Genomic DNA, 22,580 nt, shown 5'->3' with positions numbered 1-22,580 from the left:
CTGAATGATGTCTCCCTACAGTAACACTTAAAGTACCACAGACATGTCTTACCACACATAATTCAGTTCGACGGTCTCCTCTATTGGTATTCTGTACGCGAAGATATAAATATTTGTTAACGTTAAATATATATACCCTTGCTGCCGAATAACAGTGAAAGAATTAATGCGATGCACAGCCGTCCAACTTTTTAAGCAGCAGCTCCACCCCTGGTTTCCAGGGCAACCCCATACCCACCCACCTCCTAAACTAGAGGGAGGTTCACATTGTACGCGCAAGCGACAGCGCGGCTATGAAACCCAGATATTGGGATAATACTACTAACCATCTAAAAGTGGACACAACACAAGTAAGCGCTCAGTGTGCACACTAACTAGCAGTGAGTGTACTGACGGAAGTATGCAACAGCAAATACCTAAGCTACGTTCCACACTGGCATGGTTGGCCAGACCTAAGCCTAACAGGCCTACTAAATCTAGAAATCGCCTGCAATCACTGAAATTGACCATAGACTGAATTGGCCGTTCGCAAAAGCCACGCCCCCTAGTTACTGTGAATTAGAGTGCGGATCGGGCCGCAAATTTCTGTCCGAACCCGGCCCGCGTCCGACAGAGTTGCGTCCGAACCCGACAGGCATTTTCATTTTTATGTCCGAACCCGACCCGAGCCCGACGCATATGATGCCTCAATTATTCCTATGCTAGTGATTAAACGTTCACGTTAGCCCATTAAACGGAACACACAACAAATTGTCTACAGAATCAGATGAGAGTGCACGAGAGGCCCAAGCAAGCATAGTCTATTGAAATAGAATTATCGTCTTACCATTGACGAAAAGTCTTGAAATGAACTGCAACAGTCTTTGAAACTGTCTCTGTCACTGATCCATATGCAGCATCGTTAATTGGGGCAACTCGAGGAAATCATCATCCAGTTGAAAGAGACGACCGTATAGCCTACGTCTTTACCACAGTATGCAACGCAAATAATCTTAAAATCTCCTGATAGGCTAACAACTTTTTTTTTAAACGTCATGCACCCAAGACTGTGCTTATGTGCGAAATGTGCATATAAACATTTGTTTATGTAGGCTAGTCGTGACAAGGCGTGTGCATTTCAGGCGGCATAGGCTATGCCTGAAATGCGTTGTACGATAAACAAATCTTGCACACAGGAAGAAAGCTATTAGGTATTTTTTACATTTTACTTCTCAAAAAACAAACGTTTGCATCATGTAAAGCAGACCTGTTGGATACCCAACATAATAAGGACTTTTAAATGTAAAGCTTCCAATGCATATCGCCCCCATGTGTCCGAACCCGAACCGAACCCGACTATAATTTCTAAATATTTGTCCGAACCCGACCCGACCCGTCGGGTCCCGTCGGGCTCAGGTCGGGTAGCCACACTCTAGTGTGAATACACATTACACACACACAAGGGAATTTTTCTCTCGTTGTTGAGTAGCCTGGTGGTACGCACAGTGCGTACGGACGTAGGCCTACACCTGCAGGCACGCCTGCACTACTGTGCACAGCCCACCGATTTATAAAGATCAGTGGCACAGCACCATGCTTCTCTGACGTGACGAAGCTAGCCCGTTAGCTAACTATGCTAACGTTAGTTATCTACAAAGTCTCCTCCAAGTGACAATCATTTTATATACAATGCTGGCAATGCTGAAAACAATTAACATCCTTATTTATCTTACTTACATTGAGTTGACTGTGTGGCTTAATCCACAGATGTGGTGGAGCACTGTTTCGTTATGGTTAGCTAAGGAGTAACCGTTTGCTTTAAAATAGCGGAGATCTGGGACGAGAGAATTGAATCTAATTTAACATAATTACAGAAAACTTATCAAGAATTGAAAGGCATTTTTTCTGTGTATCGGAGTTGTGTTAATCCCACATATGTCATTTGACTGTCCTTTTCAACTCATATCACTATAAAATCCCATAAAACCGGACAAATATCAAGGCTCCCAATACATTTCTATGGAGCCGTAAGGTGAAGTTGACGGGCCATAAAACAGATGTGGTAATAAAATCAGACAAAAATTTAAGTTTAAATAATATTTCACATTAAAATACTTCAAAAAGATTTGTAACCTTTTGAAAACAGTCTGACCACAGTCACTTGTCTATTTGCCCTTCTCTTATTCAACGCCCACCCCCAAACTCCCTTATACTGTATCCACATATCTCATTGTTAAACTGGCGGCAGACATGCAGAGATGAAATTACCGAACTATCACCCAAATGCTCTTCATTTTTCATCAGTGTCTTGTGATGTTTGTCAGCATTTTGTTAGCCTACATGTAAGAATAGTTGTATATGTAAAAAGATTTCTATAAAAATCATGCGGTGCATCTTCATCTTGTGTGCTCAAGATTAAAAGCTAATCCTTCCAAGGTAACAACTCGAGAGCAAGTGAATACGGTTACATAAGGTGTTTTGGTCTCAAGGCTGCATGACATACAATAGTTAAAATACAATAGCACAATAAATATACATATTAGGACGAGACAGACAACCATAGGCTAAGTCACAACAAAGTGGAAGAGATATGTAATCATATATGTTAGTAGTGCGTGACTGTATGGTGTCAGTGGGTCAAGGTACTGTAAGAGATGCCTCTACAGCAGCACTCGGGGAGCAGTGAGGGGTTAGGTGCCTTGCTCAAGGGCACTTCAGCCGTTCCTACTGGTCGGTGTTTGAACCGGCAACCCTCCAGTTACAAGTCCGAAGCACTAACCAGTAGGCCACGGCTGCCCCGACGTACAGTAAGAGATTGTGCTAGTGGTTGGCACTTCTGGATTGCAGTGCCACTAAAGTATGCACAGCCATTCTCAATAGGACTTTGATCTCTACAGGATTATGAACTTCTAAAAACTTAAAACAACCTCTATCCATCCTTTGTATGATCTTCTTGCAATCGCTTGCTATGCTAGAGGCCATAGACTTCTAAATCCTGATTTAGGCCATTGGACTTTGTTGATTTCTTAGGGTGATGGACTTTTGTGGTCTCCCTGCAGTTCAAATTGTGTTCTTTTGGAAAAATAAATGGTACCTCTATAATTTGTCAAAATCAGGGTTTTGAATATTGCAAAATCAGGAAGTCAAGGAGATTGTGATGACTTTCAGGGTAGTAACCTTTTTTGGCCAGGCTATTTTCCTGCAATTTCCAAACAGGATTACTGGTTAGTCAGACAGAAGAATGCTTCATCCTTCATCTTACATCCTTGTATTTGATAAAGCCTACTCTTTATTTTGATATACGGTTTGTCATGTGTTGAGTCAAGAGTTTGTGAGATATTCCACAAGAAGAATAGATGTGGAGATGGATGCAGACCTGTATCAGAATGTACATATATGATTACATTTCATGTAAATTCAAAGTTATTTTTCTTGCGAACCATTTATCACCACTAGCATCATTGGAAAGCTGAGGTTGCACACTTCAAATGGTATGAAATCTGTGTGATGAGTAGCCTACTCCGTGAGCAATTTGACAGAGAAAAATGAGTGTGAATGCCCTTTGGACTCACTTTGTATCGATTGACCCCATAGTTAATTATTTTGCAAAGCACTATAAAGATGGGTTTGGTAGGCTATTTTACTTCTCTTTTTTCAAAGATCAAAGATTCAAAGAAATATAGCCTGTAAAACACTAACCTGGCCCTGCCCAACTCATTCACAATGTGAATAGAGTCTGGTAACTCTCGATTGGGAAACGTTTACAAAACTTGCATCTCTACATGCGCTAACTTTGAAATCATTGGTCCAATTTTACCAATCACATTGATCAGAGATTCCTAACGTTACTTACTTTGCCTAAAATGTACAAACTGGTAATAAACAGCATCAACAGTCAGGAAACAGTGTGGGTCTACCTTTGCTGTAAATACATTTCTGCATTTTAACAACTGCATTCTTTGACGTTTGCAGGTGTTGCTGCTTTTGTTTATCACAATAAGTTTCGGTTTCGTCTTCCCCTTAGGGCCCCACATGAAGAAAAAAAAACTCTTTAAAAGACTTTTAAAAATCATCAATTCATTAATTAGCCTATCTCACATCATTGTTTGAACCTGCCACTATTCTGAATGTAATTAGTGTCTACACGGACCCGGTTGGGTGTTGCACCTAGTTGAATCAGCACATTAGGCTACGATAGAAAAGTACGTGAGACACTAATTAGGCCTACATTTAGAATAGCGGCAGGTTCAAACACCTGGCTCCACAGGAAACAAACGAGCTCAATGAACGCACCATTGTCCTGAAGGTAGCTCCTCCTCCCAACCTGGTTGGTTGAAACCATCTGTGCCCTTCACACAGTTAACCTACAAACCATCGTCCAGTGTGCACCAATTTGAAATAGGCCTAAGCTCACTCTGGAGTCAACTTGAAATCATTCACTTAAATCGAATTTGAGCAACTCTCCATTTTCGGTAAGTTTTTTTTTTTTTGCTTTAACAAGATAATACACCATAGCCTAGGCCTGGTCTACTCCTGCTGCTCACGTAGGCAGTAACAATGTAACATTATAACCATAGATATGAATACCTATAACTCTCCAATGTAGCCTAATCTCTTTCTCGTGCGGTTGTTGTTTTCTGTGGGCTGAGTATGCAGTTGTAAATACCTTGATATCTTTAGACGCAAACACAGTCCACCACCAGACTACTGGTTTAAGCTAGCGACATAATAAAAACGGACATTTTAGCCCTGTGGGCCAAACTAGTCTGTCTTATCTGTGTTCTGATGTAGGCCTTCTTGTGTTCATGGCTTTCCTCCTGTCCTCCAAACACGACGATAGGCGGTTAGGTGACTCCTCAGAGTGACTTGTCAGAGTGGGAGAAGTTGGCTGGAGATGTAAGATAGGGCCTATGGCAGCAGTTGTCGTCAAAATAGGCTTTGCAATCAAGGCCTATTTATTATACGGGTGAGGTCAACTTTTAACATGTGGTATTACAACAACTGGATTGGGTCTCAGGTAGCCTGTTATCCTACATTTGCCAAAGTGATGAGAACATTAGCCAAATTGTTTGTTAAGTTAAATCTTTTTAAATTGGACAGTTGAAGAGCAAATATGATATCTGTTTCTGTGTTGAATTTATAGCACTATTAGGCTTTGTCTTAACCAAATAGCATGCTTATATTACAAATTAAATTTAGCTTAGAGATGACTCCAATTTTCATTAATTAGCCTATCTCACAATGTATTAGGGTAGCCTATGGCTATGTCACCCTACAATCCAGTGCATTTATTCTGCCGGATTCCCATTTACAGATTCCCTGTGAGAAACATTGGTCCTGCATACACATTTACTGCATCATCTACCTATTTAGACTGTGTAGATTTCCTATTTGTAGGGCTGTTAGTAAATTGTATCCATAATCAAGTCGTGCCGTGGCCCACTGGTTAGCACTCTGGACTTGTAACCGGAGGGTTGCCGGTTCGAGCCCCGACCAGTGGGCCGCGGCTGAAGTGCCCTTGAGCAAGGCACCTAACCCCTCACTGCTCCCCGAGCGCCGCCGCTGAAGCAGGCAGCTCACTGCGCCGGGATTAGTGTGTGCTTCACCTCACTGTGTGTTCACTGTGTGCTGTTTGTGTTTCACTAATTCACCGATTGGGTTAAATGCAGAGACCAAATTTCCCTCACGGGATCAAAAAAGTAAATATACTATGCTATATACTTACTTAAGTCATCTTTTTACAGATTGTGGTTTGTGTTATTTTCTGGCATCAATCTGTTTTATCTATCTGTTTTATTAAGGATTTAACTACAACCCCAATGCTGCGGAAGAAAAACCACAGAAAATCACTCACAACAAAGGAGCAATGGAGACTGCGAAAAGAAAAGGCAAAATATGCTAAATGTGACGAAACTGATACCAGTGAGACCAGTGACCATATATCCTGTGAAGAAACACATAAAGCTTCATTGAGAGTCTCACACAGCCAGCCTGATCTCAGTTATTCTGAGGATGGCAGGGGAAGCCAATGCCTTGCCAGCTCGCTGATGTTTCTTGCCTACCTGCAAGAGGCAGGTGAAGTCGATAGAAGAAATCTTGATGATGTTATGAGAAAAGGAGACCTATTGTACCATCGAATGAGACACCAATTGGAGGAAGATGAGAGGTCCATCAGTAAAAATCTGAGTATTGATGACTTGCCTGATACAGTTGACACAGACCATGACCATTACAGAGTAGTGAGATCCATTCCTATGAGTGGACTCTTAGAGCAAGATGCACCTCAAGATCAGGAAGACTGTTTGAACCTCTCACTTCATCTTGAAGGTCTTGGAACTGCATATTCACAGGCCTTGTTGATGGTTGGCACTTTGTGCATAAGTGTTTTCCAAGACAGACATGGCCCATTTGGATTTTTCTATCCACTCTCTCAAAATGCCAATGAATCATGCAGTGAGGAAATGGAGGACGCTGTAGTGGTTACTTTCAACACAGTGACTGACCTGGCAAACGGATTGGTGCAGTTCTGCACTTCATTGGGCCTTGATGCCAATAAAGAGTACAATCTTTTACCAGTCGTCTTTATGTCTATTAGAGCAATATCTGAAGAAGACCATATCAAGGCAGGAAGTGCAATGGAGAGTAAACAGAAAAGTGTGGCGCAGAACTCTGCTTCACAGGTGTTGGTGTCATCAAGCCTTGAGCTGAAAATTAGAAGAGTTTCTGTGAGACTAACACGGCTACCGAAAAACTTGGATGGACTAAAGGATAGAAACGCGTTAGACAGTGTATGGCCCACGACAGACACTGAAAGAGAAGGGCATCTGCATTCATCAGAAAAAAATCCAAGCCTGGAGAAAATAAGAAGAGGTTCTGGTAAACTAACAAGGCGACAAGAAAAACTAAAAGAACTGAAGGAAAGAAACAAGTTAAAGGGAACACAGCACAAAACAGACGCTGAAAGAGAAGGACCTCTGTATTCATCGGAAAAGAAGTCTGCCTTCACATCCCAATATAGGAATGATCCTGCTTTCAGGAGGGTAAAATTACAAAGGAACAGGAAGAATAATCCTTCTCTCTATAAGGCAAAAAAACAGCGCAATAGAGATCGTTACCGGCTTGATGGTGATTTCCGGGAGAAACAGAAACAGTACAGTAGGGATCGTTACAAGAATGATCCAATGGTCAGAGAGAAACATAGGCAACGTTCCAAAGAAATGTACCAGAATAACCCTGTGTACAGGGAGAAACTAAAACAGCGTTCCAGAGACGTTTACCTGAATGACCCTGTGCACAGAGAGAAACTAAAACAGCGTTCCAGAGACGTTTACCAGAATGACCCTGTTTATCGGTTGAAGCAGAAGGAATATGTGAGGTTGCGCTACCAACGTAAGGTCACTGAAAAGGCTTCTCAGATCCTCAGTGGAGGCAGAAACGAAGAATGTTAACTGACACTGCATGCTACCGAATTAGTATTTTTTTCTGAAGTCAGTCAAACGTAAGACTTTTTATTTTGTCAGTGTATTAGAGAAATCTGTTATACAAAATTCTCAGATTATGTGACCTATTTCACCAGTAGACATCTGTTATGTTCATGTGTGTTGAGGACAATGTACTGCGAATTGTTCTCTACCCTTGAAATGCTGGATCACTGAATACAACATTTTAGACAACACAACGTTATTCTCATATAGACACTTCAATGACTATGATACAAACATTGTTACCTTTTAAAGTTTTTTTTTTTTTTGTTTTGAGTAAAATAATTTCATGGACACTGAGTGGGAAATATTAGGGCCACAGATTCAAGAATGTGGTGTTTCATTGTGTTTGAATCCCTGTACTGTGAAACATGCAAAATAAAAACATAGAGTGAAATAAACAATAAATGTTTAACATCACTGTTCTTACTCATTGCCAAAGGCTGCATCACACAACAAAGTAATTGTTACAATCAGGATCAGGAATCTTGGTAATAAATGAACAGACTAGATAGACAGACTAACAATGAAAGGCAAAATGAAGAGGTATAAATAAATGAAATAAAATGACATGATCAACAACACAGACAAACAGTGATTACTAATAGCTAATGTTTGTAAGAGAAGCAAACATGTTTACTGATAGACGTTTACTGGTCTTGCATGCGGATTGGGATTGAGGGAATATACTTCAATGAAAATGTGTATATGTGCACAACATGGGAGAATGTAGGCCAAGAGGGAATTGCAGAGGACACACAACAAACATCTACAATGTCAGTGGGGTTGGAAAGCAGGGCGCTGACCAACGCAGGGATAGCTTCTTTGGCCCGGTCATTTCTCTCTTTCGGTCCATGGGAGAGCGTCTCGGGAGCTTTGAGGTTGGCAGCCTCTGTCAGCCAAATGGCCTGCGCTCCCCAGTGGTCAGCATGGGCTCCCTTAGAACGGCAAAGCAAACCCTGCTGGGGGAAAGAGACTAGCAACCAAAGATTCTAGAACAGAGCTCCGCTCTAGAATCTTTGCTAGCAACTGAATAGATGAGCCAAATCCCATCCAATGGAGCACCAGGGTAAACAGCCAACAGAGAAACTCAACTCAAAAAATTGAAACTCAAACAGTAACAAAAAGAGAAGGGACTATATTTGTTTGGTGGGAGTTACAATTTTATTTGCATTCTCATGTGGGAATTACTTTCAATAAATCTTGCTCATAGTCTTTCCACAACAAAACTAGAAATATTTCAGATCACTGCCATTATTACAGCTGTGTAAGTCATTATATTGCATCACATTATATTTATATGCTTTTTCAAAGCAGAACAGGAGAAACTTGACAAAACATCTGCTAACCATCAAACTGGTCACTGGATTTCCCCAATATAGATAATTCTAAGAAATGTCCATGAGTAGCCCTGACAACACTCAGGAGCTCAATTGAGGTGTAAATGACGGCCAATCAACTGTAGAATGGAAATGAGAGCAGCTCAATCTGAGGGTCAGGGACACTTTACTATTACAATAAAATGTCACCTGTTAATTGCATTACAAAACCTATAGATCATCTGAGAGCCAGGGTGTAAACTAGGCTACTTATGCAGTACGTGGCTGAAGTTTTTGGTCTTTGTTCAAACTCACACTGCCAGTTCCTACAAGGGCAGGGACATCCCTCTCCATTTTCAAAAAACTCCTGAAGACTCAGCTCTTTAGAGAACATCTCCTCTCATAGCACCACTTACAACAAGTCTTGCTGATCCTAGCACTTACCAGCCGTCTTGAACCGACACGTAACTGTTAAAAACAGCACTCACTGATGCACTTATTCTTACTATACTCTACCGTTTTTAAATTGTCCTAAAATTGTTGAGAATTGCTTTAAAACTTAAACTGTTTACCATGTTGTTAGTCACTTTGGTTAAAAATGAGTCAGCCAAATGTAATGTAATGTAATGTAATGTTCAGACTAAATCCAGATTATGTTTCATGAGTAATTTCTTTATATCTGAATAACTGCTACATCAACCACAAGATACATCCTTTAATTCCTAACTTGGACCAAATCAGTACATAAAAAACATTCAAAACCATTATACAACTGGTATAACTACTTAAACTACTACTATAATCAATGATTTAGTCAACCACATGGATGCTTTACTGAGTCAACTGATCCCGCTCTTGTCTTTCAACAGAAGCATACAAGCAGAAGCATATTTGCTAGAAAACATCTAAAAAGCATACTGTACCACCTCATCTGTCATACATGGTGGAGGTAGTGTTGTACATGGCTGCCCGAACAGGAACATGGTCAGATGATGTGACTGCAGAAGTAATAGAGTGAATTCTGTTGTGTTAAAAGGCTCTCTGCTCAGATTCGGCCAAGTGTTGCAAAACTTTCCTTCACAGTGCATATGGATAATGACACAAAACATACAACAAAAATTCTCATTGCAAAAAAATGGAAATATTTTTCAATGCCAAGTTGGTCACTGTTGACCTCACTTACTGAAAGCAAAACTGAAGGCTGAAAGATCCACAAAAATGCAGCAACTGAAGGAGGCTACAGAAAAGGCCTGGCAAAGCATCTCACAGGAGGAAACTCTGTGTTTGTTTATGTTTATGGGTTCCAGACTATTGACTGCAAAATAAAATCACTATAATGACAGTTATGTTTAAGCTACAATAATTCATGAAACTGTTGATCAGTCAACTGTTGAATTACTTTTGAACCAGGGTGGCAATGTATACAAATGGCTGTACTCATCCCCTTGAATTAAAGCTGAAAAATCTGCTTTACTTCATATACATTGCAGTGGTGTACCTTACAAAGCTTGCGTTACTGTCCAAATACTTATTAATACTTCGTAATTACTAATTAACTGAAGCTGAGGGCAACTGTCCAAATCCAATAATCCCTGTTGCTGTGTGTTGTTTAAAAACTGCCATTGAGGAGACTCAGTATGTGGCATGGTACTACTGTAGTTGTGATGGTGCAGTACTTGGTGACAGTATCAAAACAGTGTGCCTCATTCATATGTAAGATAAATGTAACGGTAATAAAGTGATGTGCTTGTTCCACATTTGGGCTTTGACATCACTGTAGAATGTGGGTAAGGCCATTATCTAATTCCCAGAGGTGGAAAAAGTATGAAAATATTGTACTCAAGTAAAAGTACCAATACCTTGATAAAATATTACTCAAGTACAAGTTAAAATACCGATCTGAAAATGTACTCAAGTAAAAGTAAAAAGTAGTTCATTTAAAATGTACTTTAAGTAAAAGTTACTTAGTTACTTTTTTTTTTTGGGGGGGGGGGGGGGTGGTACCAGAACAACCAGTTTTACCAGAGACTTTCTAATGAGGAGATACAGCACTCAAAAAATCCTCCATAGTAATGCATGGGGTTAGCTTGTAACAGTTGTCTACACATAACACAACCCTTCCGCGGCAAAACGTTGACATGTGAATACATTGAGCCAATCATGTGGTGTGTTGTAAAATACATTGAGCCAATCATGTGGTGTGCTGTGAAGACATCGTGCCAATCATCTGTTGTGATCTCGCTGCTGGAGCAAGGTTGGTGTCGTGAAGCCTTACGCACGCGCATTTCTGCCGAAATAGATGCACGATAAGTGCCCAAAAAGTGTTGCAATATGGCCGCCGAGTAAAGGTACTTGCCTGATAAGGATGTTGAGAAATGGAGATCTATGTGAAAAATCTCCTTTATGTGAAAAACACCTCCTTTAAGTTTGAGCAGTAGTTTATTTTCAAAGTTAGTTGCACTCATCCTTGGGTTGCTTTGCAGTGAACAGTAATCCAGCACAACTGAAAAGCCCCTCACAGGCAGCTGAGGTAGGCAGGCCATATTGAGTTGCAGAGAGTTTTTTTTATATTTGGAAACGAGCAGAAGGTTCAGCAGATTAAAGGGCGTCGAACTAGGGGGGAAAGTGGGAAGTGTAGGGCAATGGAGGAGAGGGCCCTTGAAAAGTGGAATACAGGGGGCACAACATTTCAGGCATTAGTAATAACTCAGGTAATCCACACATAAAAACTCCATAAGTAGAGTCATGTGTAATGAAGTGGAATAACACAGGGAAAAAGTATTGAAAGAAAAAGCACTAAGGCAAGGAAAGGGAAGGAACGAGCTGGAATCTGTAAGTAGTTAGAGAGTAGTTATCCTTTCTATCTGCGCAAATTAATATAAGCTTGGTTAGTAGCTTACATATTGATGGGCTATAAAAAGGTTTTTCATTACCAAGGTGTCACACAAAAAAAAAAAAACATGACATGATGGATAAAAGCAAAAAGCTCTCCCAAGACCTTTGCAACCTTATTGTTGCAAAACATATCAATGAAACTGGTTACAGATGCATTTCAAAACTTCAGAATCTTCCAGTAAGCAGCATGGGAGCCATTATCTTCAAGTGGAAGAAACATCACTGCATCATCAACCGGCACAGGGCACAGGATCTCCTCGCAATATTTCTGACCAGGGAGTCAGAAGGATAGTCAATTCCAAGAGCCAAGGACCACTCAGAGAAAGCTCCAGAAAGACTTGAAGGCAGCCAATTAAATTAAATTAAATTAAACAGTTCTGGAAGTAATCTGGAACTAAAGATCAGGATTCACAAGAGGGACCCCTGGAATCTGTTTAGAACAATGGACCAAAATCACACCTGATACTGCGACTAATAAGTTTTGTCATACAGGAAATGTCTTGAAGCTGTCTTTACAAACAAAGGCTTTTCCACAAAGTATTGAAGAAATTTCAGTAGGCACGTTCAATACTTTTTTCCTGTGTCATTCCACTTTAATACACAAAACTCTTATGTTTGAATTTTTTATATGTGTGTTAATATAATGTGTGGTGAAAATTTCGAATAGACTCACTGGAAGTTTAGGCTAATTACTGAAAAAAAAATTAAGCGTTCAATACTTATTTCCACCATATATTTATTTTACCTGAATATTTTAACTTCCAAATTAAATGTAAAAATGAATGTCAGACGAAATGTAAAGTTTGACTGACTGGATTTTGTATACAAAACATAGTGAAAACTGTCTAAGGTCACTCTCACTCTCCCTTGCTAAAGAGCTAAATGGTTTAGTCCGCCTGCACGATTCATAAGGTAGTCTATCTTTTGTTTATTTAGTTGAGCATCGCCAGTAGTGGACCGCTAATTGTTGTGCTGCTGGTGCAATGTCTTTCTCCAAGAAAGCCAAGTCAGGTTACTAAAAACAAAGGCCAAAACAGGAAAAAGAGAGACATGAGAAATGAGGGGAAACAACTGCTAATAAACTTCTTTCCAAAGAAAGGTGAGCAAACGTCAAAACACGAAATCCCATGGTGTTTGCTTGAATATCTCCGCAATCATTGGAGCTAAAACGAACTGAGACAACCCATTGGAATAGCAGAAAATACACTTTCATAGGTTAGGCTAATCTGATGCATCTCGTGATCCAGCTCCATCTCCATCACTTTCAGAAAGACTGCATGGCGTCAGCTTGATTCATGTCCTGTTGTAGGCTACATGCTGATCATTATCACTAGGCTAGTGGTTTAGGGCGCGATTTTTTTTTCTCTCCCTTTCTGTTTTCGTTAGTCTTTTTTTTTTTTTTTTTACTCAAGTAACGGATGGGATTTTTGATGTAGCGAAGTACAATACTTCACTCAAAAAGTAATCAAGTAAAATTTAAAATACCGATTTTATAAACTACTTAAAAAATACAAAATACACAGAAAAACTACTCAATACAGTAACGTGAGTAAATGTATTTCGTTACTTTCCACCTCTGCTAATTCCTGATAGCAACTTTGCCAGTTGCCTAATAGCAGCTTTTGTCTTTGGCCAAAGGGTAACCATGTAAAAAAGGAGGGTTTGTTAGTCAGGCAACATAAAAGCGATAAGATTTTAATTAGATTTGCAAATAAATCAAATCTTGTGGGGAAATTAATTTCCTTAGTAAAGGAAATCACATGCAGGGGGTTTTCTTTTTTAAGGGCAACATATAATTCTGACATGTAGCTTTAGTAACATGTAAATTATTATATTTATGGGTTGAAGTGGACCGAGTTCCTGGAATTTGCGGTCAGGAATGACGGGTCTCACTCTCTTCCACAGGAGCACACTCAGCAACGAGTGTGATGTCTGAGGGAAGAGGGTACACGGCCCCTCCAGGCTAATGGCATGGCACCTCATGCACCCCCCCCCCCCCCAAGTGAGGGTTTTATACTTTAAATTACTATCATAAGCACAAAATAAATTGAAGTAACGGTAGATCTATCTGAAATGACACATATCTAGGAGGATATCCCCAAAATATATTTTTGAGGGTGGGTACGGTGTGTGCACTAGGCAACCTCTTATGGAAACAAACTTGAAAACAGAACAGAAACCACGCAAACTAACACATTCATTGTAAGCATGACTATGACTGAAAATAACTGTACTGAAAAATATGACTGTACTGAAAATGCATTTGCACAAAATTGTCATGGATACAAAACCTTCACAATGACTGTTTCTACTGTGACCTTCTTGCCAATGTGGCAGGTCAAAAGATCAACCCTGCCTTTGTCAAGTGGCAAATTGACACGCCTTCAGTTATGTAAAATTTCCACAGCCACAGATGATGATATATGCTGATTATAACGTAATACATATAAGGACATTTGCTGTTGGTTTTCCATGCCAGTATTTACTTTCCTTACATACTTCATGGTAAAAAAACTGTCATATAGACCTTTTCAGTCCTTTAATCATAACCTTTCAGAGTGCATACTTTCTTTCATGTTTGTCCTATAAACAAATCATTCTTGCTTGAGTGATCATATTGTGACAGGAGACACTTTTTTCAGATGAGACATTCAACCAACAAGCTGGTGTGTACATTGTGATAGAGGACAAAGTGTAGGTGTACCCTTGCAAAATAGTACTGAGTTACTAACATGATCTGCCCTGTATTGAGCCCCCTGTCCTTTATTTCTAATGTTTGTAGGTCAATCATACTAGTATTTATACACTCTCTATTAGTTTGTCCTAGCAGGCACAGTGGAATCTCCATCAGCTTAAGTTTTTGAACATTTTAGATTTTTCACCTAATGCTACCCATACATCAGAAGACTTTGACAAAGATTTGGGAAAAATTCTTGAAAGACTGGAGTCTTTTAACTAATGCTTGTTCAAGCTTGTAGTGTTGGATTCTCTGGTTTCTCCAGGAAATGTAGTGTTTTAGTTCTGTATTGAAGATGATATCAATAAGACTCGATGGTTGGATCAGGATCGGTGATTAGATCATTTATTGTAGATGGTAAAACAATTAATAACAGAACACAGGCTCAACCAATAAAACTGCAGAACGGTAAGACAGGTGTCACTTGCGCTCAAGCCTTTTCGGTGCTCTGAGTTCAGGACTAAAGAGTGACTGAGAGAGAGACTGGCTGGGCCACTTCAGAGAGACTAAACCCAGGGATGCCCGGAGCAATAAAACTGCAGTCTAACAGTCGTGGTTGCTATTAGAAGCTGAGCGTCCTGACAGAAGATGCTTGAGCCGCTTCCTCGATCTGTCTCAAAGTCAAAACCAAAGACAAAGCCTGTTATACTAAAACATACGAACGTAAATCGTGCCAACGTGGCAGGTACCAACCATTGCACACATGGAAAATACTGACCCTGGACCAGAACAACTGTTGCCGACCAACATGGTAAATCCTACATGCTTGTGACATAGGCCTAAGCCTCCCTGACTCATGTCCACATCTGGTCAAGCTTTTGGTACTAAACAAGGTTATACAAGGACCTCTCCCCGTTGTATACTACACACAGGAGTAACATATGAACACATTACACAGTGAGAATACCCCAGAAGTCTACAAGCTTTACTCAAAAGACTTTAATCTTTCAAGAACCTTTCCCAAATCTTGTCAAAGTCTTCTGGTGTAAGGATGACTTTAGTCATGTTTTTCACTGTATACGGTCTTTAGGGGGATGTGTATATCTTATGTTTATGTGTCTCAATTTCTTTTTCACATTAGCACATACATTATCACTTTGCTGCCTGTTTTGGGTAACAACACTTGTCACACTTATTCACACTGTATCACAAACACACATACACACACACACACACACACACACACAGACCCCCCCCCCCCCCCCCCCCCCCACACACACACACAGCCCCCCCCCCCCCCCCACACACACACACACACACACACAAGCACACACACACAGCCCCCCCCCCCCCCCCACACACACATGCACGCACGCACGCAAACACCTCTTTATAGTGGGTGGAGTGTAGGGTGTCGACCAGTGCTGGGCGCCATACCAGCAGCAGACATTCCACCAGGGCCACAGCATAGAGAAGGAAATGACCTGTGATGAGTGAAACAACAGCGTCTCACGGGGAGGACACTGAGGTCTAGGGTGGATGGATTCCTGGAAAATATGTTTACTGTGGCAACATTTGTTGGGAATAGGTTGCCACTAGCTCAGTACATGAACTAAGACAACCTCAAAAAGAATTGGGTGAGATGACTGATGGCGGGCTTTTAAAGAGACAGCAGAAATTAGCATGTTAAATTCAGTTCCTTCAAAGCTACCTTCACAAAATTATGACTTGGATAGAGAACAATTTGAGTTGAATTTAACCAGCTACATTTCTTCACAGTATTCACAAAAATGTTGTCGCTTTTCATGGAGTGATTGGCTACTGGTAAATTATGCGATGCCACCATCTAGTGGTAATTGTTATAATTGCATGCACTGTGCGCATGTGGGAGTGAGAAAATACTTTTTTCTTTGCACTTTGTCTTTGTATATAATAATACCTTCATATGATATATTATTTCCTCATAGTGGCTTGTGTTGCTTTAGTGAAAACATGTTGCTCATGTAGATTGAAATCTGAGACTGAGATTCAGATAATGGTTCATTTGGCCATTTCAATACCGTTCATTTGTGGCAAATAAGGAATAAATGTCCATATGTTTTCTAAAATTGTGTTGATATGATAAGAGCGATAAAAGTGTTGATATGCCTATACCAATGACTGCGAGCTCTATAGGTCATTGGGTATAGAGGAGGAAAGGTGTTCACTTAAAATGGTATGACAGATTCGTGAACGAATTAAAAGAAGTAATCGATTACACGTAGCCTACAAGTACTTGGGGAACGTAATCCTACAACTTAATGTCACTGTTTTCTGCGCTTTTTCCCCAAATCTAGGGCCTTGTAGAAAATCAATGAGCATGCTGTACTCACTTAAATTGAAGATAGGATTTGAACAGAGATATTTTACAGGCCTTGGTTTTGGGATCCGTTCTGGATATAGACATCACTGTAACAAGATTCTGTGATTTTCACAGCATCACTGCTGTTTTTGAGAAAAATGTGTACTGTATTTGTGAATACAGTATGTGTCACGGACAGAAGACGACCCAAGAGCGCAAGTTCAAATTCAGAGTCTTTTTATTGAAGGGTTCAGGGGGGAAGAGGAGTGAGAGAAACGTGAGGTCTTGGAGGTTCCGGTTCCAGGGGTGCTAGGAGTGCCAGGGGTGTGAGGGGTTCTCGGGGCTCAGGGGAACCCACACACAACAGCAAGGTGAACAGCAGGCAGTAGTACAGACCAGGGCTAGGCACTAAACGTGGTGAGAGACAGAAGGCAGATTCGAGTTACCGGGGGGGCTGAAGATCGGAGAGTAATCGAGAAGATCCGGAAGGCAGGTCGGGATAACCGGGGCAGTAGAACAGGGAGGCAGTCAAGAAAGGATCCGAATCACAGGTAGGAGTCAGAGAGTAGGCAGGCAGGCAGGCAGGCAGGTTACTGGTCCAGGTTTGAAGACGATCTGACAGGGCTTGGCTGAAAAACAGGGCTTTATATACTGGGAGAGGTTAGTGGAGAAATGCAGTGCAGCTGGCAGAGTAATTAGAGCAGAGTGGGGCAAGGTGAGGATGGTGAGTAGGAAATGCAGCGCAGCTGGCCAGGTAACAAGAGCTGAGCAGGGCGGAGCCAGGTGGAGCTCGTTAGGCAGAGTAGAGAGAGAGTGAGCAGAGTGGCAGAGAGTTGAATCAATTAAGGGTTGTTGCCAGGGAGGGAGAATGCTCATGACAGGACCCCCCCCCTAAGGGACGGCCCCAGAAGTCCCAAGAACAACATCATGCCGGGAGGGTGGAGGGGAGCAGGCGGCGGGTCAGAACTCCTCCGAGCGGTCCGAGTGAGCATCCCCATCCTCAGAAGGAGCTGGAGGGTCACGGTCGGGAGACAGGACAGGTACTGAGACAGGATCAGGGTCAGGCACAGGACAGGAAGCCGGGCGGGCAGGACGGCTAGGGACCCCTCTGGGACGGCCCCTACGGATTGCAGGCTGATCAGGATGTAGTCGGTGGAAGTCAGTGATGAGGGTCCGGTCCACTATCCTCCTGGCCGGGATCCAGGTCCTCTCCTCCGGACCATATCCCTCCCAGTCAACGAGGTACTGGAGACCCCTACCCCGTCGCCTAGAGCGGAGCAGCCGCCGGACGGTGAAGACAGGACCGCCATCTAAGAGGCGCGGAGGAGGCGGCGGCGGAGCCGCAGGGACCAGGGGACTTTCATGGACCGGCTTGACCTTGGAGACGTGGAAGGTGGGATGGACCCGCATGGAAGTGGGCAACTGAAGCCGAACCGCCGTTGGACTGATGACTTTCTGCACAGGAAAAGGACCAATGAAGCGAGGGGCCAGCTTTCGTGATTCAACCCGCAGCGGCAGATCCCGGGCAGACAGCCAGACCTTCTGACCAACCCGGTAAGTAGGTGCTGGGGCCCTCCGTCGGTTGGCACCGACGGCGTAGCTGGTTCCTGACTTCAGGAGCATAGTGCGAGCCTGGGCCCAAGTGCGGCGGCAGCGGCGGGCATACGCAAGAGCAGACGGACAGGTGGCATCTGCTTCCTGGCTGGCAAACAGTGGGGGTTGATACCCGTAGACACACTGAAAGGGGGAGAGCCCGGTGGCGGAACTGGTGAGTGAATTATGGGCATATTCCACCCAGAGCAGGTGTTGAGCCCAGGCCCGGGGATCTTGGGAGGCCACGCACCTCAGTGCCTTCTCCAGCTCCTGGTTCATGCGTTCAGTTTGGCCATTTGACTGCGGGTGGAATCCAGATGATAGGCTGGCGGTGGCCCCAAGGAGATGACAGAACTCCTTCCAAAAGGTTGCTGAGAATTGCGGCCCCCGGTCTGACACTATATCCTGGGGTAGGCCATGGATACGAAACACATATTCCAGGACCACCTGGGCGGTCTCCTTAGCAGAGGGTAGTTTAGGAAGAGGCACGAAGTGAGTCATCTTACTAAAGCGGTCAACAATGGTAAGGATGACTGTGTGTCCGTCAGAGGGCGGAAGACCCGTAACAAAGTCCAGTGAAACGTGGGACCAGGGCCGCTTGGGTACGAGTAGGGGTTGCAGCAACCCAGCAGGAGGCTGGTTGGGGGTCTTGTTTCGGTTACAAGTGGGACAAGCTCGGATGAATTCTTGGACATCCCGTCTCATCCGCCGCCACCAGAACCGCTGGCGGACCAGATGAAGGGTGCGAGTGATGCCGGGATGACAGGCCAGACGGGATTCGTGCCCCCACTGGATCACAGGTGACCTGAGATTTGCTGGAACAAACAGACGGTTGGGGGCGCTGGTGCTTGGGCCTGGCTGGTTCCGAAGAGCCTCCATGACCTGCTTCTCGATCTCCCAGGTGAGGGCCGCTACGACAAAGTGGCTGGGAAGAATGGGAGCTGGCATGGCGGTGATCTCGTCCTTCTGAAACATCCGGGAAAGGGCATCAGGTTTGATGTTGCGAGATCCCGGGCGGTAGGAGAGCGTGAAATTGAAGCGGGTAAAGAACAGAGACCACCGCTGTTGACGGGAGTTCAGCCTCCTGGCTGTTTGGATATACTCCAGGTTTTTGTGGTCTGTCCACACTACGAATGGTTCCTTTGACCCCTCTAACCAGTGCCGCCATTCTTCAAGGGCGAGCTTGACGGCCAGCAGCTCGCGGTTCCCAATGTCGTAGTTGCATTCGGCTGGGGTTAGCCGACGGGAGTAGAAGGCACAGGGGTGCATCTTGCCATCCTCGGCTGCTCTCTGAGAAAGCACTGCACCCACTCCCACGTCCGAAGCATCTACCTCCACCACAAACTGCCTTGCTGCATCTGGCATCTGGAGGATGGGAGCGGAAGTGAAACGTGTCTTGAGGCTATGGAAGGCCTTATCAGCAGCTGCTGTCCATTGGTACGGCTGTTTAGTGCTGGTTAGCGCCGTGAGTGGTGCAGCCACTGTGCTATAGTTTCGGATGAACCTCCTATAGAAGTTCGCAAAGCCCAGGAACTGTTGCAACTTCTTCCGAGACTCAGGGACTGGCCAGGACGTGACAGCCGACACCTTCGTGAGATCCATCTGAATGCTGCCCTCGTTGATCACATACCCCAGGAATGAAACGGTCTTGGCATGGAACTCGCACTTCTCTGCCTTCACGAAAAGAGAGTTCTCCAGCAGGCGGCGCAGGACCAACTGGACATGGTGCGTGTGTTCTGACAGAGTCTTTGAGAATATTAAAATATCGTCAAGGTACACAAAAACGAATGTATTTAACATGTCCCTGAGGATATCATTCACTAGGGCTTGAAAAACTGCTGGGGCATTGGTGAGGCCAAATGGCATGACGAGGTATTCATAGTGGCCGGTTGGTGTGTTGAACGCAGTCTTCCACTCGTCTCCCTCTCTCACCCGCACCAGATGGTAGGCATTGCGAAGGTCCAGCTTCGTGAATACGGTGGCTCCCTGCAGCAGTTCGAAGGCAGACGAAAGTAAGGGCAGTGGGTAGCGATTCTTAACCGTGATGTCGTTCAGACCCCGGTAATCTATGCATGGACGAAGAGAACCGTCCTTCTTACCGACGAAGAAGAATCCCGCTCCTGCGGGGGAAGAAGACGGTCTGATTATCCCGGCGGCAAGAGAGTCATTAATGTAGTCTTCCATGGCCTTTCTTTCCGGGGCTGACAGTGAATACAGACGACCCTTGGGAGGTGCTGTGCCAGGCAGGAGATCAATCGCGCAGTCATAGGGTCTGTGTGGGGGTAGAGATGTCGCCTTGGATTTGTTGAACACCTCTTTCAGGCTGTGGTAACAGGTCGGAACATTGGATATGTCGGGGGTAGCGCTAGATATTTCCCGATGAACGGGCAGGGTGGCCCCCCTTAAACAGGTCTGGTGACAACTCCTTCCCCACGAACGGACTGTTCCTGTCTCCCAGTCGATGTGGGGGTTGTGCTGACGGAGCAACGGGTATCCGAGAATGAGTGGTTGGCCAGGTGAGTGTAGGAGGTGAAACTGGATGGACTCTTGGTGGTTTCCTGACAGCAGAATTGTCACAGGGGCTGAGATGTGAGTGACCGTGCCCAGATGATGTCCATCCAGGGCTCGTACAGGAATGGGTTGTGCCAGTTGATGATGGTTCACGTCCAGTCGCCGTGCAAGCTCAGGGTCCATGATGTTTGCTTCGGCTCCAGAATCCACAAGGGCGGCCAACGTATGAGTCGTGTCGGAAAGCTGAAGGCGGAGATGAAGCAGGGGTTTTCGAATGGAGGGAGACTGAAGACTTGTTGAGCTCACCCGGATCTCCCCTACACCTGGTGAGCTGCTGCTTTTGCCGGACAGGTGGCGACCATGGTGATTTTCACCACCACAGTAGAGGCAAAGGTTGGAGGTTAGACGGCGCCGACGCTCCTCGGGAGTCAGAGAGGCACGGCCAATCTCCATGGCCTCAGGCTGATTGAGTTGGCCTTGGGACTTGACAGGCAGGGGCTGGACAGAGGAGGTATCGACCCGAGTGCGGATGGCAGGTTGACTGAGACGCCCCTTCTCCCTCCTCCGGGTCTGTATACGGCGGTCAATGCGGACGGCAAGGTCAATGGCGGCATCAAGCGTTGAGGGCGGGTCATGAGAAACAAGCTCATCTTTGATATAGTCCGCCAAGCTGTGGAGGAAGGCTTGCACCAGTGCCTCCGAGTTAAACGAGCTTTGACTGGCCAGGGTACGAAAGTCAATGGAGAAGTCTGCCACTGTCCGATTGCCCTGACGGATGGTGAGCAGAGCTTGTGACGCTTCGGCTGTTGGCGAGCCTAGATCAAAGACCTTTAACATCTCCTCCTCAAAGGCACTGAAGGAGGCACAGGCTGGGGTTTGCCGGTCAAATTCCGCCGTTCCCCACAACCGAGCTCGGCCGGTGAGATGGGTGATGACATAGCCTACCTTGGCTCCCTCCGTTGAGAAGGTCCTGGGCTGTAGTGCGAACTGGATTCGGCAGCTGCTCAAGAATGGTCTTACTTGCTTTTGGTTTCCATCGAAACGTTCCGGGTTCCCAATCTCTGGTTCAGGAGTGTGGGGATCTGGTGGCAGCACTGCCGGTGGTACAGGAACAGAAGAACCAGGGGTGGGTGCAGGTGGAGTAGCCGGGTTTGAGAGTAGTTGCAGGGCTTGGGCTAGCAGTTGTTGCTGCAGTTGGAACTGTTGCTGCTGCTGTTGAAGCTGTTGCTGTTGCTGCTGGAGAAGGGAAGCGATGTCGCCAGCCATCCGATTGATGTCTCCCTCAGTGCGTTCCAGTCGCTGTAGGGCAGTCATCTCGGGCTCTTCCTCCATAGTGGTCAGATCGTTCTGTCACGGACAGAAGACGACCCAAGAGCGCAAGTTCAAATTCAGAGTCTTTTTATTGAAGGGTTCAGGGGGGAAGAGGAGTGAGAGAAACGTGAGGTCTTGGAGGTTCCGGTTCCAGGGGTGCTAGGAGTGCCAGGGGTGTCAGGGGTTCTCGGGGCTCAGGGGAACCCACACACAACAGCAAGGTGAACAGCAGGCAGTAGTACAGACCAGGGCTAGGCACTAAACGTGGTGAGAGACAGAAGGCAGATTCGAGTTACCGGGGGGGCTGAAGATCGGAGAGTAATCGAGAAGATCCGGAAGGCAGGTCGGGATAACCGGGGCAGTAGAACAGGGAGGCAGTCAAGAAAGGATCCGAATCACAGGTAGGAGTCAGAGAGTAGGCAGGCAGGCAGGCAGGCAGGTTACTGGTCCAGGTTTGAAGACGATCTGACAGG

The 22,580-nt window shown here is 44.4% G+C and overlaps 2 protein-coding genes across 3 annotated transcripts in view; one reads left to right on the top strand and one right to left on the bottom strand.

Moving 5' to 3' along the window:
• Positions 1-227, bottom strand: part of gfpt2 (glutamine-fructose-6-phosphate transaminase 2) — a 20,245-nt gene extending 20,018 nt beyond the window's left edge. For both annotated transcript variants that reach the window (XM_042092950.1, XM_042092951.1), the window contains exon 1: positions 53-227. In XM_042092950.1, coding sequence (XP_041948884.1) covers positions 53-59 — 7 coding nt within the window. In that variant the 5' untranslated portion in view covers positions 60-227. The remainder of the gene's footprint in view (positions 1-52) is intronic.
• A 4,091-nt stretch (positions 228-4,318) lies between these two features.
• LOC121709299 lies at positions 4,319-7,840 on the top strand. Its single transcript, XM_042092556.1, has 2 exons — positions 4,319-4,451; positions 5,781-7,840. Exon 2 carries the CDS (start codon positions 5,799-5,801, stop codon positions 7,425-7,427), a length of 1,629 nt encoding a protein of 542 aa, XP_041948490.1. The 5' UTR covers positions 4,319-4,451; positions 5,781-5,798; the 3' UTR covers positions 7,428-7,840.
• The last annotated feature ends 14,740 nt before the right edge of the window (positions 7,841-22,580 follow it).

The sequence above is a fragment of the Alosa sapidissima genome, chromosome 5 (assembly GCF_018492685.1).
Source record: "Alosa sapidissima isolate fAloSap1 chromosome 5, fAloSap1.pri, whole genome shotgun sequence".
Classification (NCBI taxonomy): domain Eukaryota; kingdom Metazoa; phylum Chordata; class Actinopteri; order Clupeiformes; family Clupeidae; genus Alosa; species Alosa sapidissima.
This window is presented reverse-complemented; position numbering and strand designations above follow the sequence as displayed.

Excerpts from the sequence above, each read along its gene's own strand:
- LOC121709299 (XM_042092556.1), top strand. The coding sequence starts at position 5,799 with ATGCTGCGGAAGAAAAACCACAGAAAATCACTCACAACAAAGGAGCAA.